The following is a 26,345-nucleotide window of genomic DNA, read 5'->3' on the forward strand; positions in this document are numbered from 1 at the left end:
AGGCGATAATCATTAACGACAAATCGAGATAAACTAAGCATACATATACAACATATGTCAATTGGAAGGTGATGGGGCAAAAAAAAGACAATCATAAACCCTAAAGATGTGTATTTCTTTAGGCTTAAGTGATGATGAAGAGGTCATGTTGCAATAGTTTCAACCAAACAAAGGTATGGAGAAAAAGGAGGAGACATACATATGGAGATAATGGAGATAATGGAGAAGAAAGAGATCCATTAAAGGCCAAATGATGATTCATTATTCCGTAATTTAAACCCCCCCGCCACCATCAGACCCCAGAAATCAAGGTATGGTTTGTAGCTAAAGCCCTTTTTAAACTACTAATTAGCTTCTAGTGTTTGTTGGCTTAGTGTAGCTAGTCAGGGAAACCACAAAAGGCTTTGCCGACTCGCTGTCTTGATTGTTTGATTATCACTCTCCATCAAATATTATGATGCATGTGGGAGATTTTCTATTTCTACTTTCACAAAAATATATGATCAGTTTCTTCTCTTGTTCTACCCATTTTAGTATCTAAAAACATAACTAATTAGGATGTTGTCTCTCGTTAATTTTGCTTTGATAAGTTAAATATCAATTTTTTCTTAAAAAGAAATTAGAATATTTATCTTTTATTTTTTATTTTTTATTTTTTATTAGGGAGTTTGATATTAAAAATATAGCTTAATTCACCAAGCCAATAATCGTAGAACAAAATGTTACTCGCTATTCTTTTCTTTTAATCGAGTCATTAACTTAAGGTACCACTGGTTCCATAAAAAATGAGAGAAAATAAAGAAAAATAAATAAAAATTAGATTTCAAGCAAATTGTTTTTATATGTTATACTCTTGATCAAACAATTTGAAAATGATTAAGTTTTTAAAAATTCACAAAAAATCATTTTTTTTTTCTTGATACTTTCATAAAACCAAAGATAATGAAAATAAAAGAAGTTATATGATCCAATAATTTGCTTTTTTTCTTCTTTTCTTTTCTTTTCAAATAGACTCAATGCATAAGTACTTATAATTTTGCCAAGGACTACTTAGAAAAGCAAATTCATGATGTATTTATCTTTGAAAGTGTTTTTTTTCAAAAAGCCTAGCAAAGTACTTCTCTGAGTTCTTTCTGTCTAGACCACTAATAAGCACCTTTTTAAGTATGTATAAAATTTATATGATCAAAGAATCATTTTATCGAATATGCCACTTCTCATCAAATACTCTGCTCTCCTTCACCAAACGTACCGAAAAAACAAACCGTATTGCCATGGGGTGCAAAATTTTTTTGAAAGAGACCAATGGAAAAGAAGAATGGAGCCCATGATAGGAACCCCAAAACAATGTGTGTAGAGGTGGGGAACTTGGTCACATGCAGTACTGAGAATTGAGAAAGATGGATGGACACTAAGGAGAGTGAGAATGTGAGGGTGGAAATGAGATTGATGACTGACGAGAACCCCCCACTTTTTTTTTTTTTTCCTTCTAAAGACCCGGAATCTTGTTTCTCATCTTTCCACCCTCACCCTCACCCTCTCTCTCAAAAGTCCACCACACAGCCGTGATAATCGCCGGTTCACGTGAACCCATGCCTTCCTTTTATCTTTCTTTTTTTTTTTTTTTATAACTTTCTACAACTGCCTTCCAACCTCCTCCTCCTTACTGTTATTATCCTAATGTATAAATCAACCCTTGAAAGTGATTCTCTACTCTCCTCTCATTCTCTAGGTAGGGGGTTTGGCCCTACTTTTGGGTGGATCATGACCGTCTGATATGGCATCGAAAAGTGGGAAAGTTTAGTCTGAGTAAAAAGACAAGTGGTGGAATGGTCAAAAAAGTGATGTGTGGTAGTTATGCTTCTACACCCCAATTTTTATGGACCCACTTAGATTTGTATTTTGGTCGTTTATATATATATATATATTTGTAGAGCCCTTGGGAAAAAGATACCCACCTTTAAAATGATGATAAAATTTCCAAGGAGGTTGCAATAGGCCCTCTCGAGATTCAATTTCAACTTCATCAGAATCAAAAGCTTTTGAGGTATAAAAAACTTTAAAGTAATAAAAAGGAGGGTCCCGCTATGCTAGCCAATGAGTATTTATCGGGGGGGAAAAAATAATTCACATGTATAATTTAATCCCATTACTATGTACCATATTCGTCGTACATTTTCAATAGATATGGAGCCAGTACCTTAGTATTTTACTGAAAAGGATTGTTCAATCTTCTTCTAACCCAATGAACCTTGGCAAAGAGACAAAAAGATAAAAAAAAAATATGAAAACCATTGTTTTTAATATGTACATGATGTAAAATGAAGAGCACGTGCACTGTAGATAAACATGGATGCACGTAAGCTGTGGTTTTGGAGTTTGTCGCTACACCATGATCTTAACCTTTCAATTTGAATATAGATTTTCGCATATGGGGCACCTTATCCAAAGCATGATTTTGTATTACTTGGAAGGAACCGTCTTCCCTCAATCATTCAGGCATAGGGTAATGGTTTTGTTCTGGATTTATAGGGCAAAATCAAACATGGGCTAGGTTCTACAAAACTTAAAGAAACAAACCTTAGTTTGTTAGGTTCTAGCCTCTACTTATCTTTTACTCAATTCCATCCCGCTATTGATTCTCGTTTTGTTAATCTCCCACTAAACAAAAGAAACATGTGCCGCTTAATCGCGATCAATTGGTTCCCGGGATCGAAGAAAACGGAATGTTAATAGCATGATCACAGTCACAGTGTGTTTACCTAGATTGAGATTGTGTTAAATATAAGCAATCCAATGAGTTGAGGTATTAATACAAGTAAGATCTATATGAAAGCTTTAGAGGGGAAAAAACTATAGGCAGTAGAGGCATAGGAAGTTAGTCCTATGGGCATTGGGAATAGTAGAGAGGCATGGAAGTTAGGGCTATGGTTTATTCAAATACAAGGACATGAATGGACGCAGCACATGAGAGCAATTTTTATTCTATGCTAGGCAAGTTAAAGTAGATTCTAGTTATAGGTGTCTAAACGACTACTTTGATAGGGAAAAGTGGACAATACCAATCCAATCTATTGAAGATTTTTGAACACTATGACTTCACATGTAGTGTTTTCTTCTAGAGATACCTATGGAGATTAAACATCTCCCATCATATGTTCACTGTGAATAGGAAGGGAAAATGATGACAGGAACTCTTTCCTTGGTCTGCTTACCATAACTCAAGCTGGGGCATCACCTATTCTTGAGCAGTATTATTGAAGCCAGTTGAACTGCCTGTTAAAGTAGAATGGGTTTTGGTTCCCAATATCAGAGACTGCAAAATGAACAACTAAAGATGGATATTTGCAAGCTGAAGTATACAGTCCATGATTATAGCCCTACAGTGGATACCAGCAGCTACTTTGTTGATCCCCTATTGACAAATGATGTCTCACATAAGCATGCAGTTCAAAATATCCATCCGATAGAAAGATAACTACCAGGCAAAGTAATAATTTTGTAACATAAGCATGCAGTTCTAGATATCGATTTCGCTAAAAGATGACTGAAAGTTGAGTAATAATTTCGTAAGTCAGCTTTGGAATGCTGTCTGTCATGCTTTGAGGAGCACTGCTGGGCAATGGCGAATCATGCTTATAATTTAGCCAAGATGAGAATGCTGAAATGGATGGCCAAAAAGACAAGATAATATATTAAAACATTAACACTTGAGATATTCTAGCTGAGAATAAGATGAGAGTCAAATATTATAATTTGTTCTGCAGAATAAAGACCTGCGAGAAGTGACCAAAAAAGGAAGAAAAAGAGAGAGAGAGAGAGAACCCAAAAAATGAGTTGCAATTGTGAGAAGACAGGGCAGCCTAGAATAGAATAGAAACATGGTCCAAAATACAATACAATAGATAAAAAGGCATTCATAGATTGGCAATAAAGTAATACTGTAGAATGGGCAGACCCAATTGATGGTGTGTGTATATATATATATATATACCTTTCATAGTGACAGCAACAGCCTACTAAAATACTTAGTGAAGGTCTCCAAGCTTAAGTATTGAATAGGAAAAAGAGCCATTCAAAAGTTTACTGAAGGAAGCAGAGATTTTAGTTTTGAACTTTCACAAATAAAGCCATACTCTATTTCTAAAGCCTGCATAAGGCAATTTAAACTAGTGACTGATGTTTGAATCTAGGAAATCTGTGAGTAGAGATTTTTTAATTATGAGTTGGGAATCTAATTCAGAATTCAATCTTATCAAATGAAAGATAGCAATGGAAGAAAAAAATATAACACATTCGATGTACCTAAACAAGTCCTCAATCCCAAAAAACTAAAGAACAAAACATGTTGACACCTTAGGCAAGTAAATTTTACATAAATGCGCAAGGGCCATGCACATCACAGTAAGTGCTCCATTTAAACATTTTAAGTTATGGAGCAAATCTTCTATTCATCCACATGCATACCTAGGATCTAGTTGCATGTTCGTACAAGTTTTAGCATTTCAAAGTAAACTGTGATCAACATACACGCTACTCCTTGTCTGCAATCAATAACCACAAGAGACTACAAATAAATCAACAACTTTAAATCTCTTGCGGTATTTATGAAACCCTAGAAAGTCAGACATGCCCAGAAGTATGATGGTACATAATTTTTGTTGGCTATGTACCAGGAATTGTGGTCCACTTCTACCATAGAGTTGCATATCAAATTCATCCCAAGAAAGAAATGAATTTCATTAATGTAACCAAGGTGACTGATGATATTGAAATTGAAATTGAAATTGAAATCGAAATATTTTGACAAAAAGAAATTTAAATTTTCATGTCAATGGAATAAATAATTCAGAACATTCATGAAAAGAACCAGAAGATTTTCCATTTATATTTCACTTGCTGGTAATATGATGGAGGCATCTAAGTACCAAAAAATGGGCATGAACTGATTCAATTTGAATTACTTTTGAAAGATGATACAAACTGGGACTACAGCTACATATTGTACAAGACATGGGTATTAAAACTCCCTGACTAATCAATTGTCTGAAAGCCCCATCCGCAAGATACTACCTGTTATGGAAAAATAACTGAGTAAAGATCTTTGACAGATACTTGACATACAAACATCAATGTAATGAAAATAATAATAATAATAACAATTTTATTTATTTATTTTTGGATAGGAAAACAAGGATATCAAACAATGCCAACAAAAAAAGGGCACACCCTATATACATATGGGGTATAGAAGAGGCACCTCAGGTATTGTGGTACCAAAGAAACAAAAAAGCAACACCTGGACAACAACATAAAAAAGAGCCAGTCACTGGCCATAGTTTAGGCTTTCTATAAAATTCAACAATGAACAATTCTCCTCTCCAACAGGACTTTAGACCATTCCAATGGGATTTGATAAGGTTCCCCTTCAACTTCTGGTCGGAAAGTCTTTCTCAATGAAATCATTGTACTATGGTCTCGCCACATGCACCTAAACAAGTAAGGAGAGCAACACTCTAGACCTGCCTTCACCTTTTATCCAAGCCTTGCACCTTCCATCCCGATGAGGAACTTTTTCACCAAATGGGGAAACACCCACTGCAGTCCAATAATTGTTAATAACATATCCCATGACTATATAGCTCCATCACAATGGATTAAGTTGTAATCTGAAGATTTCTCACGAACTTTACAAACACCACATCTGTAGATCATCGACCATCCATTCCTTAGAAGGCTATCCATAGTTAGAATCGTCCCCCCATATTGCCACCCAAGCAAAAGAGAGCAGGCTCTCAATGGGGCACAGGTGCCCCAAATTTCTTTGGCAGGGAACATCTCTGAATTCTCAGCATATAATGAGTTGTAAAAAAATTGACAAGGAATTTCTTCTCCTCCCTCCAAAGTAAACCCTTCCCCACTGCTTCTTGCAGTCTCACATTATGGATGATCAATCTCTGCACTTCATACCGTCTAATCTCTCAACTAAACTGCTTGTGCTAAATCAGTTGGCAGAGAGACATGGCAAGCCTAGTGTCATGTTCTAGCATTTTAAAGACTGGAAACTGAGGTCTCTATCAATAGCAATTGACCAAATATAAATCTTATACCACACCTATTACCATAGAACTATGTTGAATATTAATCTACTACAACTATTATTCAATTAGCATCAGGTAAAAATAAGCCATTGTCTCCCAGGTACAATCTACAATGCCACCAGCAAAAAAATAAAAACACCAGCTCCTCTTATGAGAAAAGGTCAGTCCAACACAATATCAATCATGGCCACCCACCCTCAGCACCACCGGGGCCCCACTCCCAAAAAAAAAATGAAAAAGTAATTCAAAATATCAAATGATAATTACCAATATCTATCTATATATATATTGATCAGAGATAACCAGTGCATTGTTCTCCCTTTAACTTCAGAAAACTATTTAATAGTGGCCATTAACCTAGAAAAATAAAATAAAAAAGAAAGCCTACTACTGTGCCAACTCAGGGCTAGTTTGGTATACTGTAGCTTTTGAAAAAAGAACAAATAATGTAACTATGTTAAAAGAAAAATCAGCTATTCAAGAGTGCTCTGAGTTTAAAAAAAACCATTTAAGTATTCGATAAAACTGAATTATTAAATTGTTGTGAACATATGTAATGACAAAAGGAAAGAAAAACAGCTATGGTTTCAAAAGTTCTGTTAGTTTCAAAAGAAACATTTGAAGTGTTTGATAAAACAGAATTGTTAAGTTGTTGTGAACATGTATAATGACCAAGGGAATGTTAAAAATGTAATCAGTTCTCTTTATTCTTAGGTATACAAAGAATCTTTAGTTAAATAAATCATTGTATCATTCATTTAAAATCAACTTTAAATATTTTCATTTTCTTTTCAAAAGTAGTTTCAACTTTCTATTTTAATTCAATTCAAAGTAAACACATTTATAGTAGTATTTTATTTTATATTTTAGGATGAGTAGTATCAAATATAAATTCCTACAAATATTACACACTAACAACAAAAGGGTTTGAACTAATATTTAGTATCATGCACTCACTTAAATCAGTTTATTATGCATAATATTAAATAATAATATCAACTATAAATAAATAAAAATAAATCATTAACTAGATGCAAATATGAATTTTGAGTCTAAAGTTTGTATATCACGGACTATTTAAAGACATATTAGATAATTTAAAATATCATTAAAGAAGATATCTTGATTCTTGGAAAATAACTTTTCAAAACCTATCTTATCTGATTTTCAAAATAGCTGTCAAAATGGACGAGATTCTGTGAGAATTACATGTCTTAAATTTTACCAAACACGTAAGTTAAAAACAAGAGATTATAAGAACAGTGATTCTAAGAGGTCTAAATTCAATCCCAAACAAGGCCTTAAAAAGACAAGGTATTTCTAGTGTCAGACCTTCAGTCTTAGTGAATGGCATGTCTTTGGAAAATTTTCATTACCCAGGAGATTTGTGGCAGGGGAACTGCTCTCTTATGTTTTTGTGTTGGTGGTGGAGTCCTTGGGAACATTAATATGAAAGTGGAAGGTATATTATTCAAACACTTCAAGTTGGAGAGAAGGGAGAGCAACGATGGAGAGTTTGCATCTATTATTTGCTGAGAACACCATTTCTTTTTGGGCAAGTGGTGAACCACTTATGTTTTTAAAGCTATCTTAGGTTTCAAGGTCAATCTGGGTAAGGTTCAAGTCCCAGTAGGAGCTTGAAAAATAAAAGGGGGTGGGGTGATGTAGGTGGACACCCTTACAGCTTTGCTTGGGTATTAAGGTGGGCCACTTCAGTTTTCTTATTGGCTTGTCAAGTGCTCCTTTCAGATCTAGAGGAGCCTGGGCAGTAATTAGGCAATTTGAGAAATAGCTAGTTTCATGGAATGGGCAATATTTATCTAGGAGTGTGGAATCACTCTTATTCAGAGCATCCTTTTGAATTTTCCCATGTACTTTATGTTCTTTGTACCACTGACATCAGTTTGCTTGATGTCATGGAAACTCCAAAAGGATTTCTTTAGGAAGGAGTTAAGAAGGGTAGTATATCACATTTCATGAACCAGGAGACTAGTATTGCATCAAAGAAAATGGGTAGATTGGGATTAGCAACTTTCTGGTTCGTAATAAAGTTTTTCTTGGTAACTGGATCTTGAGATTTGTAGGGGTTACAGGGTAAGTATTGGATAAAGGTGGTGGGAAAGTTCAAGAGTTGAAGAGGATGTTGTTCACAGGATTCATAGGAACTTTTAGGGCAGAGCCTTGGGAAACCAATTGGGAAAGATTGGGATCTCTTTCAGGACATGGCCCTTTCGAAGGGCAATGGGATGAAGCATGAAGTTTCAGCTTGATATGTAGTGTGGAAAGGTAAAAGCCTGAAGGCTCACTTTTCATTTCATTTTGCTTTGCTAGTTGATAGGGATGCATAGGTAGCTATTTATTGGTATTGGATGATGGTTCCCACCAATGGTTCACCAGAAGCTTCTATGTTTGGGACTTTTGGAAGAGGTGGGAAGTTTTTTGGTTTGCATTTATCAAAGGTGACAGCAGTTTGAGAGAGGATCATTAGTTAGAAGATATTCCAAGAAAGGAGTTTTCTTGGTTAAATGTTTTTTCAAGACACCATTGCCATGGCTTAGTCTTTGCTTCTCCATCTCAATTGTATGGACCTTGTGCACCATCCAGGGTTGGCTGCAGGAAGCTGATGGGGAGAAGACACTATCAACTAGTAGATGCGAGGAGTTGTACCTTGTGAACTAATTAGAAGCGGCTAGGGCAAATAAGGAGGGAAAGGAAACACTAAGCGGTTTGTCTCTGTACCACTTGTCCTTTCAAAACCTCACTCTCCGACCATTACCCATTGAGAAAGAAATTTTGTTACTCAAAAGATCCCACTCCTTTCTTATGGTCTTCCAAAGGCTAACACCATGACCACCCCTCAGCTCGCAAGATCGCCACCCCTCATAATCTTTACCATACTTCCGGCTGATAACTTGCTTCCACAACACCCCCCTTTTTACAGCAAAGGGCTAACTCCACTTACAAAGGAGAGCTTTGTTCAGTATTGAAAGGCTCCTCATGCCCAAATCTCCCTTCCTTTTACCTGAATAAATAGTCATCCACCTTACTAAGCAAGGTTTTTGCACGAGAGTCCCACTTCCCCACAAAAATCCCTTTGAATTTTCTCTAACATCAATTTAACTAGCCTTGGGGTGCAGACTAAAGACATGAAGTAGATAGACATACTAGAAAGAGTGCTTCGAATCAAAGGAAGCCTCTCCTTTTAAAATATATTGTCTTTTCCATATGACCAGCCTTCTGCAGAACCTCTCTTCCACCCCATCCTAAGTTGCCACGGGTTTGAAGGGAGGCCCCAGAGGAAGACCCAAGTAAGAGGAAGGGACAATGTCCACCTTGCAACCCAACTCCAAGGCCAAGTCATCTAAATTATCCACACATCCAATAGGAATCAACTCACTTTTGTCCAAAGTGATTCTCAAACCTGAAATGGCCTTGAAAAGCATAAGCAACCAGCTCAAATAAGTTATATGATCCTGTGACGCTTCGCAAAAGGCAAGAGTGTATAATTGAAAAATTATATTCTTCATTTCTTGTATTGTAGCATTTGAGATGTGGGCCATAGTGTTCTTTTGGTGTTATTGAGTTTCCTTCTTCAATCAAGAGTACCATGCTATCCAGGCATGACAGTTTTACAAGGAATGATAGGAGAAACATCTGGAGGACTGCAACATTGTAATTTTCTTGTGTATTTGGAAGAAAAGAAATTGGAAGGAGTTTGAAGAATTAGCACTCTCCATAGTGAAGTTTAAAGCTTCTTTCTCTACATATTGGTGCATCCAGAAGAAAACAAATAGGAAGGAGTTTTGATATTCACAGTTAGGAAGTCTTTTCATATTCATGATCTTTGGAATCTCAAAGGAAAAAAAGTATAGACTCTTCTTGAGTTTGTTGATAGGAGGGGGTAGCTTTTAGCTTTGTCCAGATTTCCTCGTATATGTCCTGGTATATTAGGGTTTGCTTCTTACTGGCACTTCCCAATACCATTTTTTTAACTGATTATTAAAAAAAAAAAAAGAAAGCCAAAAAACTTCATTTTCTTCATTTTTACCTTCTCCCATCTTTGCTTTTCCCCCAGCCCCATTCATTCTCCCTATGCTATGTATTATATATGACAAGCATTGAATAATCAGATAATAACCTTCCACTTTTCTCATATAAATATGCAAGAGTACCTTCTATTTATTTAATCAAATGTATAGTATTATGAATGGCATAGGATGATTCATTAGATCAAGCAATTCCCATCAATGTCTATCATTATAAGGAGATTTTGAAGTACAAAGCTTTTTCCACAGTGTGTAAGGCTTGAAGCTAGATGGGTAAATGCACACATACATGTAGACAATGACTTCGACCTGCTTATACTACTAAACTCTATGAGCCCCCTATTCTGAATGAGCAGCTATCATTAACATAAGAACAGTGCTTGGAAAGGAAATGGAACAGGTTCAACATGTATACCCACCTGATCAAAAAGAGCACCATGGAGCTACAGCAACAAAACCCTAACGACAATATAATGTCAAGTAAAAAATATCCACTACTGGGTCAACTGAAAAAAGGTTGGAAAAGCCCATTGAATTTATCATAGAACCATCTGCAAAAGAAAGTTGTTATCTCATAAGAAAAAGTCAAGATAAGATAATTCATGCTCCAATTAAGTAAAAGCAGAGACGATATAAGCAAACAAACTCTAAATTGTCTTTGCTACCATGGTAGGACAACTAAATTAATCAACACAACCACATGTAACCCAATTCTAAAAGTCAAATCTGAAGCATTTGCTTAGGATCCATTCAGTATAAAAAAAGTATTGTCGGAACAATTATTTAAGGGTAGACAATTGGGTATTCATACAATATTAGTATATGCACCTCCACAATGTTTCCAGCACAAACTTAAGTACATATTCTGCAGTATGGTCTTTAACATTTATTAGGTAGTAATACCAATGAGTTAGGCATGAACTGAATTTATCTAGAATTTGCAAGAAAGAGAGAATAATTGAACTATTAATAACAATCGACACAAAAAACTTTGTACGGTGAATGCTTAAAAGTCTCTGGCTGGGTATGGTAAATGGGCTTATAATTCGATAGGATACCATTCTGTTGCTGAAATTTCATTAATCATGGCTGATTTTAAATTAAAACTTCATTTTCCCATGCTTGCCAATTTTTAGGTATTCAAAGTAATTTAAATATTACTACCATGATAGTATCTCTCTATCAAAGTTCTTTTCATTGACTTTGTTATATTACACAGATTTCCTGGAGATTTAAATGCATCAAATATTCTGTTTGACGTGTGTTTTGGGTGATTTAATTAGCAACCATGTAATAACAGGAAAATTGCATAGGTACTTTCACAGCTACATCATAATCAAGATCCTTCCAGAACATGAGATAAGACTATTAATTCAAACATTCTCACTTATAAATTGGGCAACTTTATTCAACTAAATAGATACAATGGTCTTTGGGAAATGTCACATATTAGGAAGTAAGAAAATTAGACAAGGTATTACTCCTAAAGGCAAATGATGCAATATAAAAACTATATACAGTGATCTTCTGGACACATTATATTTGGAGTATTAAAATTACACAAGGTATTGTCCCCAAAAGCAAATGTTGCAGGTATTACCACATTATGTAATATATAATATCCCTTCTCATTAATCAACATCCACCCTACCCTTGGCAATGGACCTTTTATTTCGTCTATATGCTTTGCCCCTCAATCTCCCTTTAATCTCTTAGCAACAAAAGGGTGGTATGCACAATAATTACCTTGCATTACTTGAGAGAGAGTAATTATCGTAGGGGAAGGTGATTACTATAGAGAACTCCTCCCACTATTTGTGCTAATGTGCACTTTATGGATTGTATTTATGTTGTTTGAAATTACTCCTTTCTACTTTAGTTGAGTGATGGCCCGGTGATTTGAACAATTAGTCCCCATTGAGATTAGAACAGTTCCTAGTGTCAAAAGATTGGGGTAACTATTTCAATGGACTGTTGCAACGTGTTTCACCACACCAGTTTCAGATCATTTGCTCCTTTTGTTAGAGGGGGTGGTGTGAGCAGAGGCAAAGCACCGGAAATGTTTAGAATAAGGAGATGGGTCAAACTCAAGGCCTAGAATAAGGAGATGTTTGGAAAAGTTTCAGTTAAGAAGGAAGACGCCTTTTATCTGTTGGGTTTTTAAGATTCCAAGGAGCAAGAAGCTGTCCTTTCTGTTGTGTTGGGAATTAATGGGTTCCAACCATGATGGGGCTCTTTGTTTGAGAAGCAGCACGGGAGAGGGTTTTGACATTGGACTAGCCATAAAAGAGATGATAGACTTTGGTGAGTAAGTGCAATTTATGCAAAGACAAAATAAAAGCAATGGATCACATTCTTTCTTCGTTAGGCAGTCTATGGTAAAGCAAAGATTTTATAATGATCAGTTCTCTCTTTGTTTGGCTTTGCATACATCTCGTCTTCACTGGATCATCATGCTCTCCTAGGTTGAAGAGGTGGGCAAAAAGCAAAAGAAGACTTGGAAAGCTACTGCAGCTTTGTTATTTTTAGACTATTTGGAAGGAAAAAAAAAATTATAGATCATCTGAAAGTGTGGCGCTGACGGATAAAGCACATATCTTTGTTTCTTTGTACTCTCTTGATGTGAGTTAGGAGGTTAGTAAATGAGACGTCAATGTCTATGGTAAATTTTATAGATTGACTAAGTTTTTGTTAAGGGGAGGGAGCTTTATTAATTTATTTTTTATTTTTATTTTTTTACCCTTATATTTTGACTTGCATATTAATTTTTTAAACTAGTCTGATTATACTAAAAATGGGTTGTCTTTTTCTAATAGGTAAAAGCAGCAGAAAATTTTATAAATGAAGAGAAAAGGTTGCCCAAAGGCCAACCAAAAGCATACAAAAAGTATACAGTAGGCACCAAAAGGCAAAAGCAACAAAAAATAAGAGATACAAAAAATCTCACCCGCCCTCACCTAGAACCCAACCAATCACAAAAGTTGATTAAAGGTAAAGGTCCATCAACTATATACAACTTAGTCCAAGACCAAAAACTGCACACAAAAGAATTCTTCACCCTATGTATTGAAAGCTCTTCATTATAAAAAACGATCCTATTTCTTTCCTTCCACACCGCCCAAAAAAGGCATAACGGAGTCCAGCATCCAATCCTTTTTACACTTCTTGCCTACAAAGGACCCATGCCAACCAAGTAGAGCTTCCCTAACCGAGAATGAAAGAACCCATGTCACCCCAAAGAGAGCAAATAATAACTCCCACAAAACCCTAGTGTTTGTGCAATGGATTAAAATGCGATTAGACTAAAAATGGGTTGTCTTAATATAATAGTATAGATTACCAAAGTTTAAAAAATAAATAAAGTAAATAATATAGCAAAAAAAATAAATTCAATGTTCATTAGTTTCTATATTTCTTGAGGTCTTGATGACCTCAAGATGGAGAGGACGATTGATGTACAACATGGATCACGTTAGGGATAGCAATATAGCAGATATGGAAATGAGCATCCCCACCCCAACGCTGCCTTGGAGGAAGAAAACTCAACCAACCTAACAAGGGAGGGTCCTGTGCCTGTTTCTGAATGATCCTGCATGACAAAGACTAACTGGCACACTTCAAAGAATGTACATTTTCAAAATTCTTCATGAAAGTGTAGAACTGATCTAACTTTTATAACCGTTCATCCCTAATTACACAAAGATATGACACACCTTCAAGCAGGAAATTTTAACAAGGCAACATGACTCATTCACACATGCACCGTGCAGATTCACATCATGCATCTATTCTGTCAGAGCAATTGTAAGTATCAACAAAGTATTTGGATCAAATATAAGAGGTGACAACACATACTTGCATAGGAAGATCGGCCATAATCCATCATTTGCCTCAGTCCCTAAAAGTGTTCTTCTTTCACTTTCTTCCTTAAACTTGTCTGGAGGAAGAACTTCACATGGACCTTGAATCAAGCCAGCCGTTATGGCACTATCGTGATTAGATTCATAGACCTAACCAAAGGAACAAGGAATTCACATGAACTTTAATGTGGACAACACAAACTCTCTGCTAAAATGCCAATCCACAGGGACAAAATTCCACTACATCAACAATGTTCACTAAATGACATGTGAACAAAGGGAGTGCAATGCTTCAAGCAGTATCTGTGTGTTTATCAGTCCAATGCACATCCTAGTTTGAATTCCCTTTGCATGGTTATATGATAAAATCTTAAGGCCTGTTTGAGAACGTTTTCGAAAATAGTTCCCAAAGAACAGTTTTTGAAGAACACTACTCAATTGCTTTCAGGTACAAAATTCTGTTTGGGATCTTACATACAAAAAACAATTTTCTTGGCTTGTTCACCAAGAAGATACTACACACTTATGCACAATACAAAAATTTTCAAAGCATTCTACATATTTTTAATTATTACACAAAATACTCTACAAAGAATAACTGAAAACATCTAAAATTTGTTATTAAAAACAACCTGCTTTTAGAACAGATTTTAAAAAGTTGTTCTGTCAAAAGTTTGCTAAATGTGTTTTTTAAGCTAGAAAATTGTTTTCGAAAACAATTTCCAAACAGGCCCTTAGAAATTTGGGAAGATAGATGGTTTTATAGTGTTGACACTATGCCAACCGTTCATCTACATGACAGATAGTCCACATCACACTTCCATTATATGCATAAACACAAGGGAAAAAAAACAAAAATTTATCACAAAAACTATTCACCTCATTGCTTTCCGGAGCACTCGGGCGACCAACAACCTCTGGCAAGTCACTAGGAAAGTAGCATTGATTGGCCATCACCCATTTTGACCTAGTCTTGCTATCCTCCCACATGCCCTGCAGGAAAAGGTAAAAACATTTCCCATATAAAATATCCTAAAAGGAATAACAATTCTCCAGAAGGCATCAAATATAGTACATGGTTCCTGTCAGAAACTAACAGAAAATTTACAATGTCTTAATGCTACAGTAGTAACAGAGACAAAATTATGTTATTACTGGTATAATTCTATGAGAATAACTGCTAGAAGAATCATTGAATGCTTGATGAATGGCTTGCCTGAAGCTTAAATGGTATCAATTTGTCATTGCTGGAATGAAAGAGAGCATGATCCAGCACTTTATATGATACTCCATTGATGCAACAAGACTGGTAAAATGTCTTCTCCTCTACAACTCTAAGTACGTCGCCAATCCATTGAACATCATGCAATCCATCTGGAGAAAATCCAGTAGGCTCTTTAGCCCCTGCACTAGTCCCAGAAGTTCCAACAGAACTTGCCTGTGCAACATCTTGGTCATCTCGCTTAATATCATATGTTAGGTTACAATCAGAAGTTCCTCTTGTATAAGTTTTTTCTGAGTCTTTAACCATAGTGTTGTTGTCATGATAATTCTTTGATGGAATTTCAGCACAGTTTGTCAGCCTAGTACTGTCAACATCTTGTGGGTTATGTGAGACTTGTAAATGATGGGACATATCACTAATCGCATCAGATAATTTGGGGGGCTGTGGATCTGGTTTAGGAACCAGTCTCTCTTCACGTGAGGATGATTCAGAAATTTTACTGTGTTGAGTAGATGTCTCATTTGATGAGGCAATAGATAGAGAACCACAAGCTGCCCCCAAGGACTTGATTGAGTTATTAGGGTAAGTTCCAGAAGAAGGCTTGTCATCCACATTTTTGATACTTGATGAGGAATTATTCACTTGCACTTGACTTGCATTCAATGTCTTTGAATCAGATGCCAACTCAATATGGTTGTTTACCAGGGAACCATTATGACCCTGTAAATCAGAATTTCCATTTTCTGTTATCTTCTGTTGATCCAGAATCCCAACTTTCTTCTCTGAAGATGGCTGCACTCCAGCTGCACTAATAGGCCCTTTTGGTGTGTTCATATTTCTCATAACACGACCATATTTAGGGGGCAAAGGCTTCCCACTACTCAGCGACAAGCACTTTGGGCAATGCCACTCGCCTCTAGGAATTCCTTTGTGATTGTATGACTGAAGGCATTTTAAATGAAATCCTCTTTCACATGCATCACAAAGAAGTACGTTTTCCACCTCATTAATGGTGAGCTTGCATATCTGGCAAGTCACAGCCTTATTCATGTAATCCCTTGAAGGAGGATTCCATGTGGGATGCTGAGGAAGCTGTGGATGTAATAACTTCTGAACAATTTTACCAATTTCATTGTGATTACTGGAAAGGGAAGACGGTTGAAAGTTGTTGCCCAGTAACAGCTGCTGTGTGCTTTGCAAATGTCCAGGTGTAGTATGAGTAACAAATGATCTAGAGTTCTGATCTCTTGTTGATTGAGGAGCCATTCTTGACGAACTAATATCAGCAGCCCCCTCAACCCTAGCAGCAATATGATCCTGCACCTTGTTCTCTGGCCCAGTTTTCACTGATGAAACAGATTGTGGTTGTAAGGACCAGGTTGGAGTTTTTGCCGGAAAGTGATCAACAGAAGAGTTTGCTGCTGACAGTTTATATGCGCATATAACAATCAGAAAAATCCAACAAAGAAAAACGAGTAAAGAAGACTAAAGGTGATAAGATGGTAATAGAAAAAAACTAAATTTCTTGGGAAAAAATGAGACCTACCCTAATTCCAAGATAGCACAAGCTAAGAACAAACTTGGTTAAATATCACCAGTAGCCTAGGACCCTAACAAACCACCCCCCCCCCCCCCCCCCCCCCCCAAATTCCCCTACAGAAGGAGAAAAAAGAAGAGAAAAAAAGGAAATAAAATTGAATAAACTCAGCTGGGTGGTCATTGCAATCCTTGAAATTATTGCTAATGGTCTAAGCAAATATGTTCAACCAAATAATGGCAATAAGATGGCAAATTTTTTTTCATTTTTATTTTTCCTTCTTTGGGAAAGAAATCTAACACAACATTAATTCTGAAATACTAGAAAAGAAGGGTGACATATGGAAAATATCACCAGTAAGCTATGCCCTACCAAACAAACCAGACCCCCACTTTGCAAAAGCTACCCCCGCACAAAAACAAAAGACCAAAAAAAAACAAAAAACAATACAAAAACAAAAAAAAATGCGGAAAAGGGAAGAAAATTGAAAAAGAAACAATCAGATATCATTACAATCCTTGTAATATCCAAACAACATGTTCAAACAACTAATTATGCCCAGAAGGAATAGGAAAACAAGGAAAAGGGAAGAAAATTGAGAAGAAAAGGCCGGGTATCATTAGAATCCTTGTAATTATTGCTGACAATCCAAAGAAACATGTTCAAGCAATGAATAATGCATATTCACCCAGATTTTAGTCAAAAACTCAGAGCCGAGATGTTTGTTGGTATAGACAATAAAACCTAAAATCAGCACAAAAATCACTTCAACAATAAAGGCATTCCAACATGGAAAAAAAACAAGTATTTGTGTACTAGTATTTTTTTTAGGTTCCCTTTTTTTTTGGGCTGTTTTTTCATTTTTGTTTTTTTGCTTTTTTTAATTTATTCTTTTTTTGGCTGTTACACTGGATTGATCTTGGCAACTCACCTATCCCCATCCCAATCCCTTGAACAACATCTTAAGAGCCATTTTGTACTATTATCATCTAGGTGTTCCCCAATTCTCTTCATGGATATTTTTAGATTCTGTAAATAATAACAAAAATTACAGGTTTCGGGTGCTTCTGATATAGAGGAAAAGAAAGTTGATTTTCCACCGGTCTTTCATGTTTTTATTGGGGCAAGAAAATGAAACAACAAGTAATACCTTGTACTTGAGATGGATAAGGAGACCCATTTGGCCTTCCATCCAATCTGAAATGTGTTCTTTCAACTCTGGGCAATGATAAAGAAGAAGAAGAATCCCTTCCCAAATTGCTGGTTGCTAATCCACTTGAAGCTATAGATGACCTTACTTCATTGGGGGGCAACTGATATGGTAAAGGAGTAGTAGTTGCTGCGGAAACATTCCCTAAAGGTGAAGCAGGTTGAAAACCTCCAGAAGAAATTGGAGGATGACCGGGTTTATCTGATGGAAACATACGCGCAGTATGTTGGGGCCCACGGCTTTCAGTTGGAGAACCAAAGGTTGATTGCAACCGTTGAGATGAATATGTAGCAGAATGGGCCACAAATTCCTTGGATTCTTCCATCTATAGAGAAAAAAACACAAAAGCATTAGGGAATACCAGAAAAAACAAATAGCAAAATAAATATGTATGTAGCACATCAATCTGTCAAAGCACAGTACATATAGAATAAGGATGCAATTCATAAAGCATATCCTGATGATCCAAACCAGTCTTAGATAAGAAAAAATAAAAGCCTTCATTAATTAAGCAAGGAACAAGTGCCCTCTAGTCACGAGCTTACATGTAGACAATGCATTAATAATATAACAAACTAAATACAAATTTCATCATCCGAGCTCATCACCCCTCTGTTAGTAAATGGCAAAAAAATGCAACATATTTAAGGAAAAAAAGCCTTCCAAGAAATTGTCAAAAGGATAGATTAAATGCTGGCAATCCTAATCTTGTTGCAGTGGAGTCCCAGATGGCTGGAATGAATCTGATGTCTAAGAGCTTTAACTATGATACGACCAATTCCAGCTCGCCTCACGGGGTCCCTATTCTGGGCGCAATAAGCAAGGGAGACTCAGATTTCTCCCAGATGAGTGGATTCCAAATAGAAGGTCTTTCCCCTAGCAAGATGGCTAAAGTTTGTGAAGTCTTGAGTTCCTTAGATATTAAGGTGTACTCAAGACGAAAGAACAGAATTGCCATAGGCAATTGAGATTTGGTGGCGATGGTCTGGAGTTATAGGTGCAGTGAGGTGTTTTTATGAAGATCATAAGTTGGAATGTAAGGGGGTTGGGATCTAGGACAAAGAGGAGGGTGGTTAAGGATTTTCTGCGGCTTCAGAATCCGGATGTAGTGATGTTTCAGGAAACAAAAAGAGAGGTGTGCGATAGAAGGTTTGTAGGTAGTGTCTGGTCGGTTAGAAATAAGGAGTGAGCTATTCTTCCGGTGTGTGGGGCTTCAGGAGGGATTTTGATCATTTGGGACTCAAAAAAGATGAGAGGTGAGGAGGTGGTAATAGGATCCTTTTCCGTCTCAGTCAAGTTCTTGTTGGATGGAAGCGGACCATTGTGGTTGTCTGCAGTCTATGGTCCAAACAATCCCTCAATTAGGAAGGAGTTTTGGGTGGAGTTGTTAGACCTTTTTGGTCTTACTTATCCCTCATAGTGTGTTGGAAGTGACTTCAATGTGATAAGGAGAAGATCAGAAAAACTGGGGGGATCTGGAGTCACTTCCAGCATGAGGGATTTTGATGGTTTTATAAGAGAAAGCGAATTACATGATCCCCCATTAAGGAATGCCTCTTTTACTTGGTCAAACATGCAGGAGTCACCGGTGTGTAAGAGATTGGATCGGTTTCTCTATTCAAATGAGTGGGAGCTTTCCTTCCCTCAAAGCCTTCAAGAAGTTCTTCCTAGATGGACATCGGATCACTGGCCGATTGTCTTGGATACTAATCCGTTCAAGTGGGGACCAACACCTTTTAGGTTTGAGAATATGTGGTTGCAACATCATAATTTCAAAGAGAGCTTTAGCAGTTGGTGGAGAGAATTTGAAGGAGATGGTTGGGAAGATCACAAGTTCATGAGGAAGTTACAATTCGTTAAGGCAAAATTGAAAGATTGGAATAAGAATACTTTTGGAATGCTTAAGGAAAGGAAAAAAACCATATTGGATGAAATAGCTAACATTGATGCCATTGAACAAGAAGGGGCTCTCTCTTCTGATCTTGCAGCTCAAAGAGTTATAAGAAAAGGGGAGTTAGAGGAGCTAATTTTAAGGGAAAAATTCATTGGAAACAAAAAGCTAAGATAAAATGGGTTAAGGAGGGGGATTGTAACTCAAAGCTGTTTCATAAAGTGGCTAATGGGAGACGTAACAAGAATTTCATCAAACTCTTGGTGAATGAAAGAGGTTTGGTGTTGGACAGTTCCGAGAGCATCACAGAGGAGATATTACTATATTTCAAGAAGCTTTACTCAAGTCCTCCTGGCGAGTCTTGGAGAGTAGAAGGTATTGATTGGTCCCCTATTTCAGAAGAGAGTGCTTTTAGGTTGGATTCCCCTTTCGCCGAAGCAGAGATCTTTAATGTCATCTTTCAGTTAGATAGGGATAAGGCGCCGGGGCCTGATGGTTTCACCATAGCAGTATTTCAAGACTGTTGGGATGTGATCAAGGAAGACTTAGTGAGGGTGTTTGCAGAGTTTCACAATAGTGGGATTATTAATCAAAACACTAATGCTTCCTTCATAGTCCTTTTGCCTAAAAAGAGTCAGTCAAAGAAGATTTCGGATTTTAGACCTATTAGTCTGATCACTTGTCTATATAAGATGATAGCAAAAGTATTGTCAGGGCGTCTAAGAGGAGTCCTACAAGAGACCATCCACTCCACTCAAGGTGCTTTTGTACAAGGGAGACAAATTCTGGACGCAGTTCTTATAGCTAATGAGATTGTGGACGAGAAAAAGCGATCAGGGGAGGAGGGAGTTGTGTTCAAGATAGACTTTGAAAAGGCTTATGACCATGTGAAATGGGATTTCTTAGATCACGTGTTGGAGAATAAGGGTTTTAGTTCTAAATGGAGGAGTTGGATGAGAGGTTGTCTGTCGTCGGTATCTTATGCTATTCTAGTGAACAGTAATGCTAAATGATGGGTCAAGGCAGCTAGAGGTTTAAGACAAGGTGACCCTTTATCCCCTTTCCTATTCACTATTGTTGCAGATGTGTTGAGTAGAATGTTGTTGAAAGCTGAGGAAAGAAATTTGCTAGAGGGCTTCAGGGTAGGTAGAAATAGATGTAGGGTGACCCATTTGCAATTCGCAGATGATACTATCCTATTTGCTAACCCTAGAGAGGAAGAATTGCAAACTCTTAAGAGTTTATTGTTAGTGTTTGGTCAAATATCTGGGCTAAAGGTCAATCTTGACAAGAGTAATCTTTTTGGCATCAACCTTGATCAGAATCATCTTTCTAGGTTAGCGTTGCTGCTTGACTGCAAGGCTTCAGATTGGCCCATTCTTTATCTGGGTCTTCCTTTGGGAGGGAACCCAACTGCTTGTGGATTCTGGGATCCAGTGATTGAGAGAATCTCTAGGAGATTAGACGGATGGCAAAAGGCTTACTTATCTTTCGGTGGTAGGATAACTCTCCTACACTCTTGCCTTTCCCATATCCCTAGCTACTTCTTTTCCTCGTTTAAGATTCCAGCTTCAGTGGCTGCAAAAATCGAGAGGATACAAAGGGACTTTCTATGGTCAGGGGTTGGGGAAGGTAAAAGAGATCATCTTGTTAGGTGGGAAGCTGTGTGCAAGTCGAGGGTTATAGGGGGTTTGGGGATTGGGAAGATTCCTTTAAGGAATCGTGCTCTTCTAGGGAAATGGTTGTGGAGGTTCCCTAGGGAGAGTACATCTCTTTGGCATCAAGTCATTCTTAGCATATACGGGACACACTCAAATGGTTGGGATGCCAATACTATAGTCAGATGGTCACACCGCTGTCCTTGGAAGGCCATAGCACAAGGCTTTCAGGATTTTTCCAAGTATACTCGGTTTATCGTAGGAGATGGGGAAAGAATTCGCTTTTGGGAAGATTTGTGGTGGGGGGACCAAACTTTAAAAGACCAATATCCAATACTATTTCGAGTAGTAATGGATAAAAATATTCCAATTTCTTCAATACTTGGTTCATCTCGCCCTTTCTCATGGAACTTTAATTTCCGTCGTAATCTATCCGATTCCGAGATAGAAGATCTGGAACGCCTCATGCACTCTCTAAATTGTATGAACTTATCCACTTCCGTTTCAGATGTGAGATCATGGTCCTTATGTTCTTCAGGTTTGTTCACAGTCAAATCTTTCTTTACAGCCCTGTCCCAAATGCTTGATTCATCTCCATTTTTCCCCACTAAGTTTGTTTGGAAATCTCAAGTCCCTTTCAAAGTTAAGGCCTTTATCTGGCTTGTGGCACATAAGAAGGTGAATACCAATGACTTGCTACAATTGAGGAGACCCCACAAAGCTATTAGCCCTGACATATGTAAGTTGTGTATGGAACAAGGAGAATCAGCATATCATCTCTTCCTCCATTGTTCAGTGACGTTGGGGTTGTGGCACAGACTTTTTCAGCTAGCCAAGATGGATTGGGTTCCTCCGAAAAGCATTTCGGACATGATGTTCATCAATTACAAAGGATTTGGCAAGTCCAAGAGAGGGGTAATTCTATGGCAAAAAGCGAGTATAGCGTTAATCTGGGTTGTGTGGCGGGAAAGAAACGCTAGGATATTTGAGGACAAGGCTAGGAATTCAGGGAATCTTTGGGATTCCATTCATTTCCTTGCGTCCTTTTAGGCGTTTTGTTCAGCGGGTTTTAAGGGCACCCCCCTTAACGTATTACAACTTGATTGGCTATCAGTGTGTAGTTCAAGTAGTTCCAATGAGACGACCTAGTGTATTGTTATTTTTTCATGTTGTTTAGTTTTTCTTTTGGAGGGAGGATTCCTCATCCTCCTTTTGTACTTCTTTTCTATCAATATATTCTTGTGTGGTTTCTTATCTAAAATAAAAAAAAAATAGATTAAATGCTAGAAGGATTTATGCTGATTAATTAATGGTGCTGGAATGTCAACAATCTATCACAGAGATTTGTCCCTCATTCAAATTGGACAAGAGTGAAACTTAGGTTGATGAATGAAATTCTAAAGCCCCTGATGTCAAGTATAAGTATATCCATTCTCACACAACAACAGAAACCTTAACTTTTTTGACAGGCCAATTAAATTATTCTAAATGGACACATAGCAAAAAAAAGGGTGTGATCAAAGTACACAAGATGCATGCAAAGAGAACTAAAGCCCAAAAACAGATAATCAAGGTGCAACAGCACCCTAATCCATTCCGAAACAATCATAAAATCTAAAACTAAACCAGTGTCAATTCCCACTGAATTAGGCGTTCTCTGGATACACACTTGATTTCTGTTTTTCCAAATAGAAAATGATAGTAACTCCTACGTAAAATGCAAGACTCTTTGAGACTTACCTTAAAAAGATAATGACTTTTAAAAAACGTTTAAAAATATTGAGGTATTAAAAAAATTTTACTACCTCAAATTTTAAAATTTTCAAAATAATTTTTAAGGACTTTTGGTAAATTCATACTTTTTATATAAGAGTTAAAATATTTATATAACAACCCATGGGTCATTCCCTTGTTAACGAAACTGGGAAGTTATTACTATTTTCTATTTTTAAAATAGATAATAGGAAGTATATCTAGACAAGCACTAATTAACACATTTTTTATTGTCCCATTTGCACCTTCCACACTGTGAAAGATCTATGGTTTTGTTTCATCCCAGCTACACCACAACAGCCAGAAAGTAGTTATCTTCTAAAGCTTCGTTCAGCTCCTCCCTGCTAAGTTGAATAGAGAAAAAGGATGTATATTCCTTGACCTAAAATACTTGTACACCACATAATAAAATCTTATAATTTCACATGTTAATACAATCCAACCATAGAGAAGTGGTAAAAAAATTATCAAGTCAGTAGCATACGAATATCAGTTTGATCCATCTATGTCAAAGATACAATATAACCTTTGGTTAAAATTTTTGAGAAATGAAAAATTCATGAAGAATAAAAAATTCCAATTCACGCATGCGCACAGACACAAAATATATTGCAGTGCCATGGCCTCCAACTACAAATTACTGTCATGTTTCTTTATCAAGGGAGCATCAATTTGGTAGGAGACGAAAGCCCTAAATTCAAATTTATAACTCTATTGTGATCCACAGCAGATTATAATTTACTATCCCCAATGTTACTACAACATAGCACTTCTTCATACTTCCTACCCCTTCTTCTCATTTGTAGAAAATAATTTAACTTAAATGAAATGTAACCAAAATCGAGCCAATAAATCAACAGGCAAATTCTTCCAGCAAAAATTAACCTCACCAATTTTTTGTTTTTCTGTGAAAACTGAGGAAAATAAAATAAAACTGACAATCTTGTGTTTCATTTTGCTTTGCTTTATCAGAATAAAAAAAAAAGAGAGAAAAGAAATCAACCACACTAATCCAGAAAGTGTACCAGGCAAAGTGAAACCAAGTTCCTTGTTTTCCTAACAATTAAAAACTTGATGTCTTTGCTTTTCCCACCGTTCCTCAGCAACCAAGCGTCAAAACATAGAATCATGGCATCAATTGGAGTCTCATGTGTCTAAATACATGACGACAAGCGGAGGTCTTTCCTCAAGTTCAACTTACTAAAAATCAAAATGTCCACAACAAAATTAAAACTAGATACCAACCAAAAACACAAAACCCTAGCCTCACCTTCCGCTTGGTAAGCAACAACTTCTCCGCAATCGACATCTTGGGAGGCCGAAACCCTAGCTTCTGTTCCCTACCACTAATCCCAAGATCCTCAATCATCCCTCCGATCACCTCCCTGGGCACAATGTCCTTGGGCGCCAACCCCTCGCACATGGCCACCACCTTCGCCCTGGCCTCCTCCATCATAGCCCTCTCCTCTGCCGTAGGACTCCGGCCGCCGCGGACGGCCGCCATAGCGGAGAGCACCAGCACAATCTCCGCCACTCTCTTGACATCCCCGCCCCTGGGCCGCTTCCTGGCCGTCTCTCCATCGTCCTCCGCCGGGCGCTTGGATCTCGCCTCCACCTCAGAGCTCGCCGTTGGATCCATAGGGAGTGGGAGGTCAGGGAGGGGAGACCATTGAACGACGCCGTTTACAGGAGAGAAACACAGACGATAAGAGGAGAGAAGGGAAGAGAAGAGAGCAGAAGAGAGAACCCTAAGGAAGTCCAAAGGGGGTTTTTAAAAGTACGAAATAAAAGATCCGTTAAATTGTGAGGTTTTGGCGCGTAATTGAAGAGAAAGATGTGAGGGAGTGAGCGTGTGTAAAACTCGTAAGTGATATGTAGAGGGAGACGAGAGACAAAGAGAGGGCCTGAGCGCAGAGAGAGAAAGAAAGAGAGGGAAGCAATGGGGTTATTTGGAGTTTTGGGATTTCTATAAATAAACCGCTCTTCTCCTGGACCGGGTTCGGCACTCTGACACGCGGCCCGAGTCGGGGAATGTAGGCCCTATACGGCGTCGTTTCTCACATCAGGGCCGCCACTTCCTTAGTTTCGCCTTAGCCGTCGCTGTAACGTCTTGGCATTAGGCAGTTCGAATTCCTATGTTTTCAATAATCAAACATTAAATCAAATTATCTAGTCAATAAGAGTGTGTTAGCAATTATGTCACGTTACCAAAAAAAATATTTACTAGTTTCAAAATTTACTTTTTCTGTGGTAAATTTCAAACAAAATTATGTATATTTGTTAATTTTATTGTACACAAAAAAAATTGATTGAGTTGTGTGATTTTAAAAAAATTAAAAATTAATAAATAATAATTTATTTGCAATCATGTCCCCTTATCAATTTTTATCTAGGTCCAAATTAAGCCAGCATATTAAACCTCCGGTTCGCCCTGTCGTACAACCCTCGGCTCAAATAGAAGGAGAAAACGGGCTGGGCTGGGCTGGGCCACATCACTTTTGGATCTTTTATCTCAATATATTTTTGAGATCTATTTCAACTTATATATTTATTTCTTACATCTCCGACATTTTTTTCTCTATTTGAAACTCCTTATTTTGAAAATAATTCCTAGAAGGAATATTATTTGCAAACAATTTCATAGACTTTAAAATTTTCAATCCCTCTATGGTTCATTTATTTAAATAGTAATTATAGAAATTTTAGTAATGCATTAAATAATTTAAAAAAGTTTTTTTTACTAATTTCAATTATATTTTATTTTCTTTGTAATATAACCAAATATAAGAAAATTATCATTTTATTTAACATTTTTTTTTCTTAAGACTTATAAGGTGTTTTTTTTTTCTTATCATTGAAAGCAACTTATTTTCAGATTTTATATGTTTATTTTTAACTTTTTATTTGACTTATTACTTATTCTTAAACATTTTTCACTAAATAAATGCAAGAAAATAACATTTTTAAACCCACCAAAACATGATCTCAACTCCCAACTTTTGTCATCGTAATGAACTTCTCTATTCTTATCACCTTCCTCTTTT

General features: G+C 36.9%; 1 protein-coding gene across 6 annotated transcripts; it reads right to left on the reverse strand.

Moving 5' to 3' along the window:
• Nucleotides 1-3,444: 3,444 nt before the first annotated feature.
• Nucleotides 3,445-25,240, reverse strand: LOC104877603 (uncharacterized). 6 transcript variants are annotated; one of them, XR_009465245.1, is made up of 7 exons: nt 24,572-25,240; nt 17,920-18,304; nt 15,224-16,653; nt 14,887-15,000; nt 14,003-14,157; nt 10,567-10,698; nt 3,445-3,661 (listed from the first exon to the last, which is right to left on the reverse strand). XR_009465245.1 is itself a non-coding variant. In XM_059735312.1 (6 exons), exons 1-6 carry the CDS (start codon nt 24,938-24,940, stop codon nt 10,650-10,652), a joined length of 2,502 nt encoding a protein of 833 aa, XP_059591295.1. In that variant the 5' UTR covers nt 24,941-25,240; the 3' UTR covers nt 10,340-10,649. The 6 variants fall into 6 exon arrangements, 2 of the variants coding, with proteins under 2 accessions (XP_059591295.1, XP_019072790.1); XR_009465247.1 differs by lacking the exon at nt 3,445-3,661 and adding an exon at nt 4,857-5,073 and having other exon boundaries at nt 15,224-16,578; XR_009465246.1 differs by lacking the exon at nt 3,445-3,661 and adding an exon at nt 4,857-5,073 and having other exon boundaries at nt 15,224-16,650.
• Nucleotides 25,241-26,345: the final 1,105 nt, after the last annotated feature.

This window comes from Vitis vinifera, chromosome 19 (genome assembly GCF_030704535.1).
Source record: "Vitis vinifera cultivar Pinot Noir 40024 chromosome 19, ASM3070453v1".
Classification (NCBI taxonomy): Eukaryota; Viridiplantae; Streptophyta; class Magnoliopsida; order Vitales; family Vitaceae; genus Vitis; species Vitis vinifera.

Bases quoted from the DNA above. Each gene is read 5' to 3' on its own strand.
- LOC104877603 (XM_059735312.1), bottom strand. From the start codon at position 24,940: ATGGATCCAACGGCGAGCTCTGAGGTGGAGGCGAGATCCAAGCGCCCG. The intron at 18,305-24,571 runs GTGAGGCTAGGG...TTTTCTCTATAG, and splicing joins TGTTGCTTACCAAGCGGAAG to ATGGAAGAATCCAAGGAATT. The intron at 15,001-15,223 runs GCAAGCCATTCA...CTTTTCCTGCAG, and splicing joins TGATACCATTTAAGCTTCAG to GGCATGTGGGAGGATAGCAA.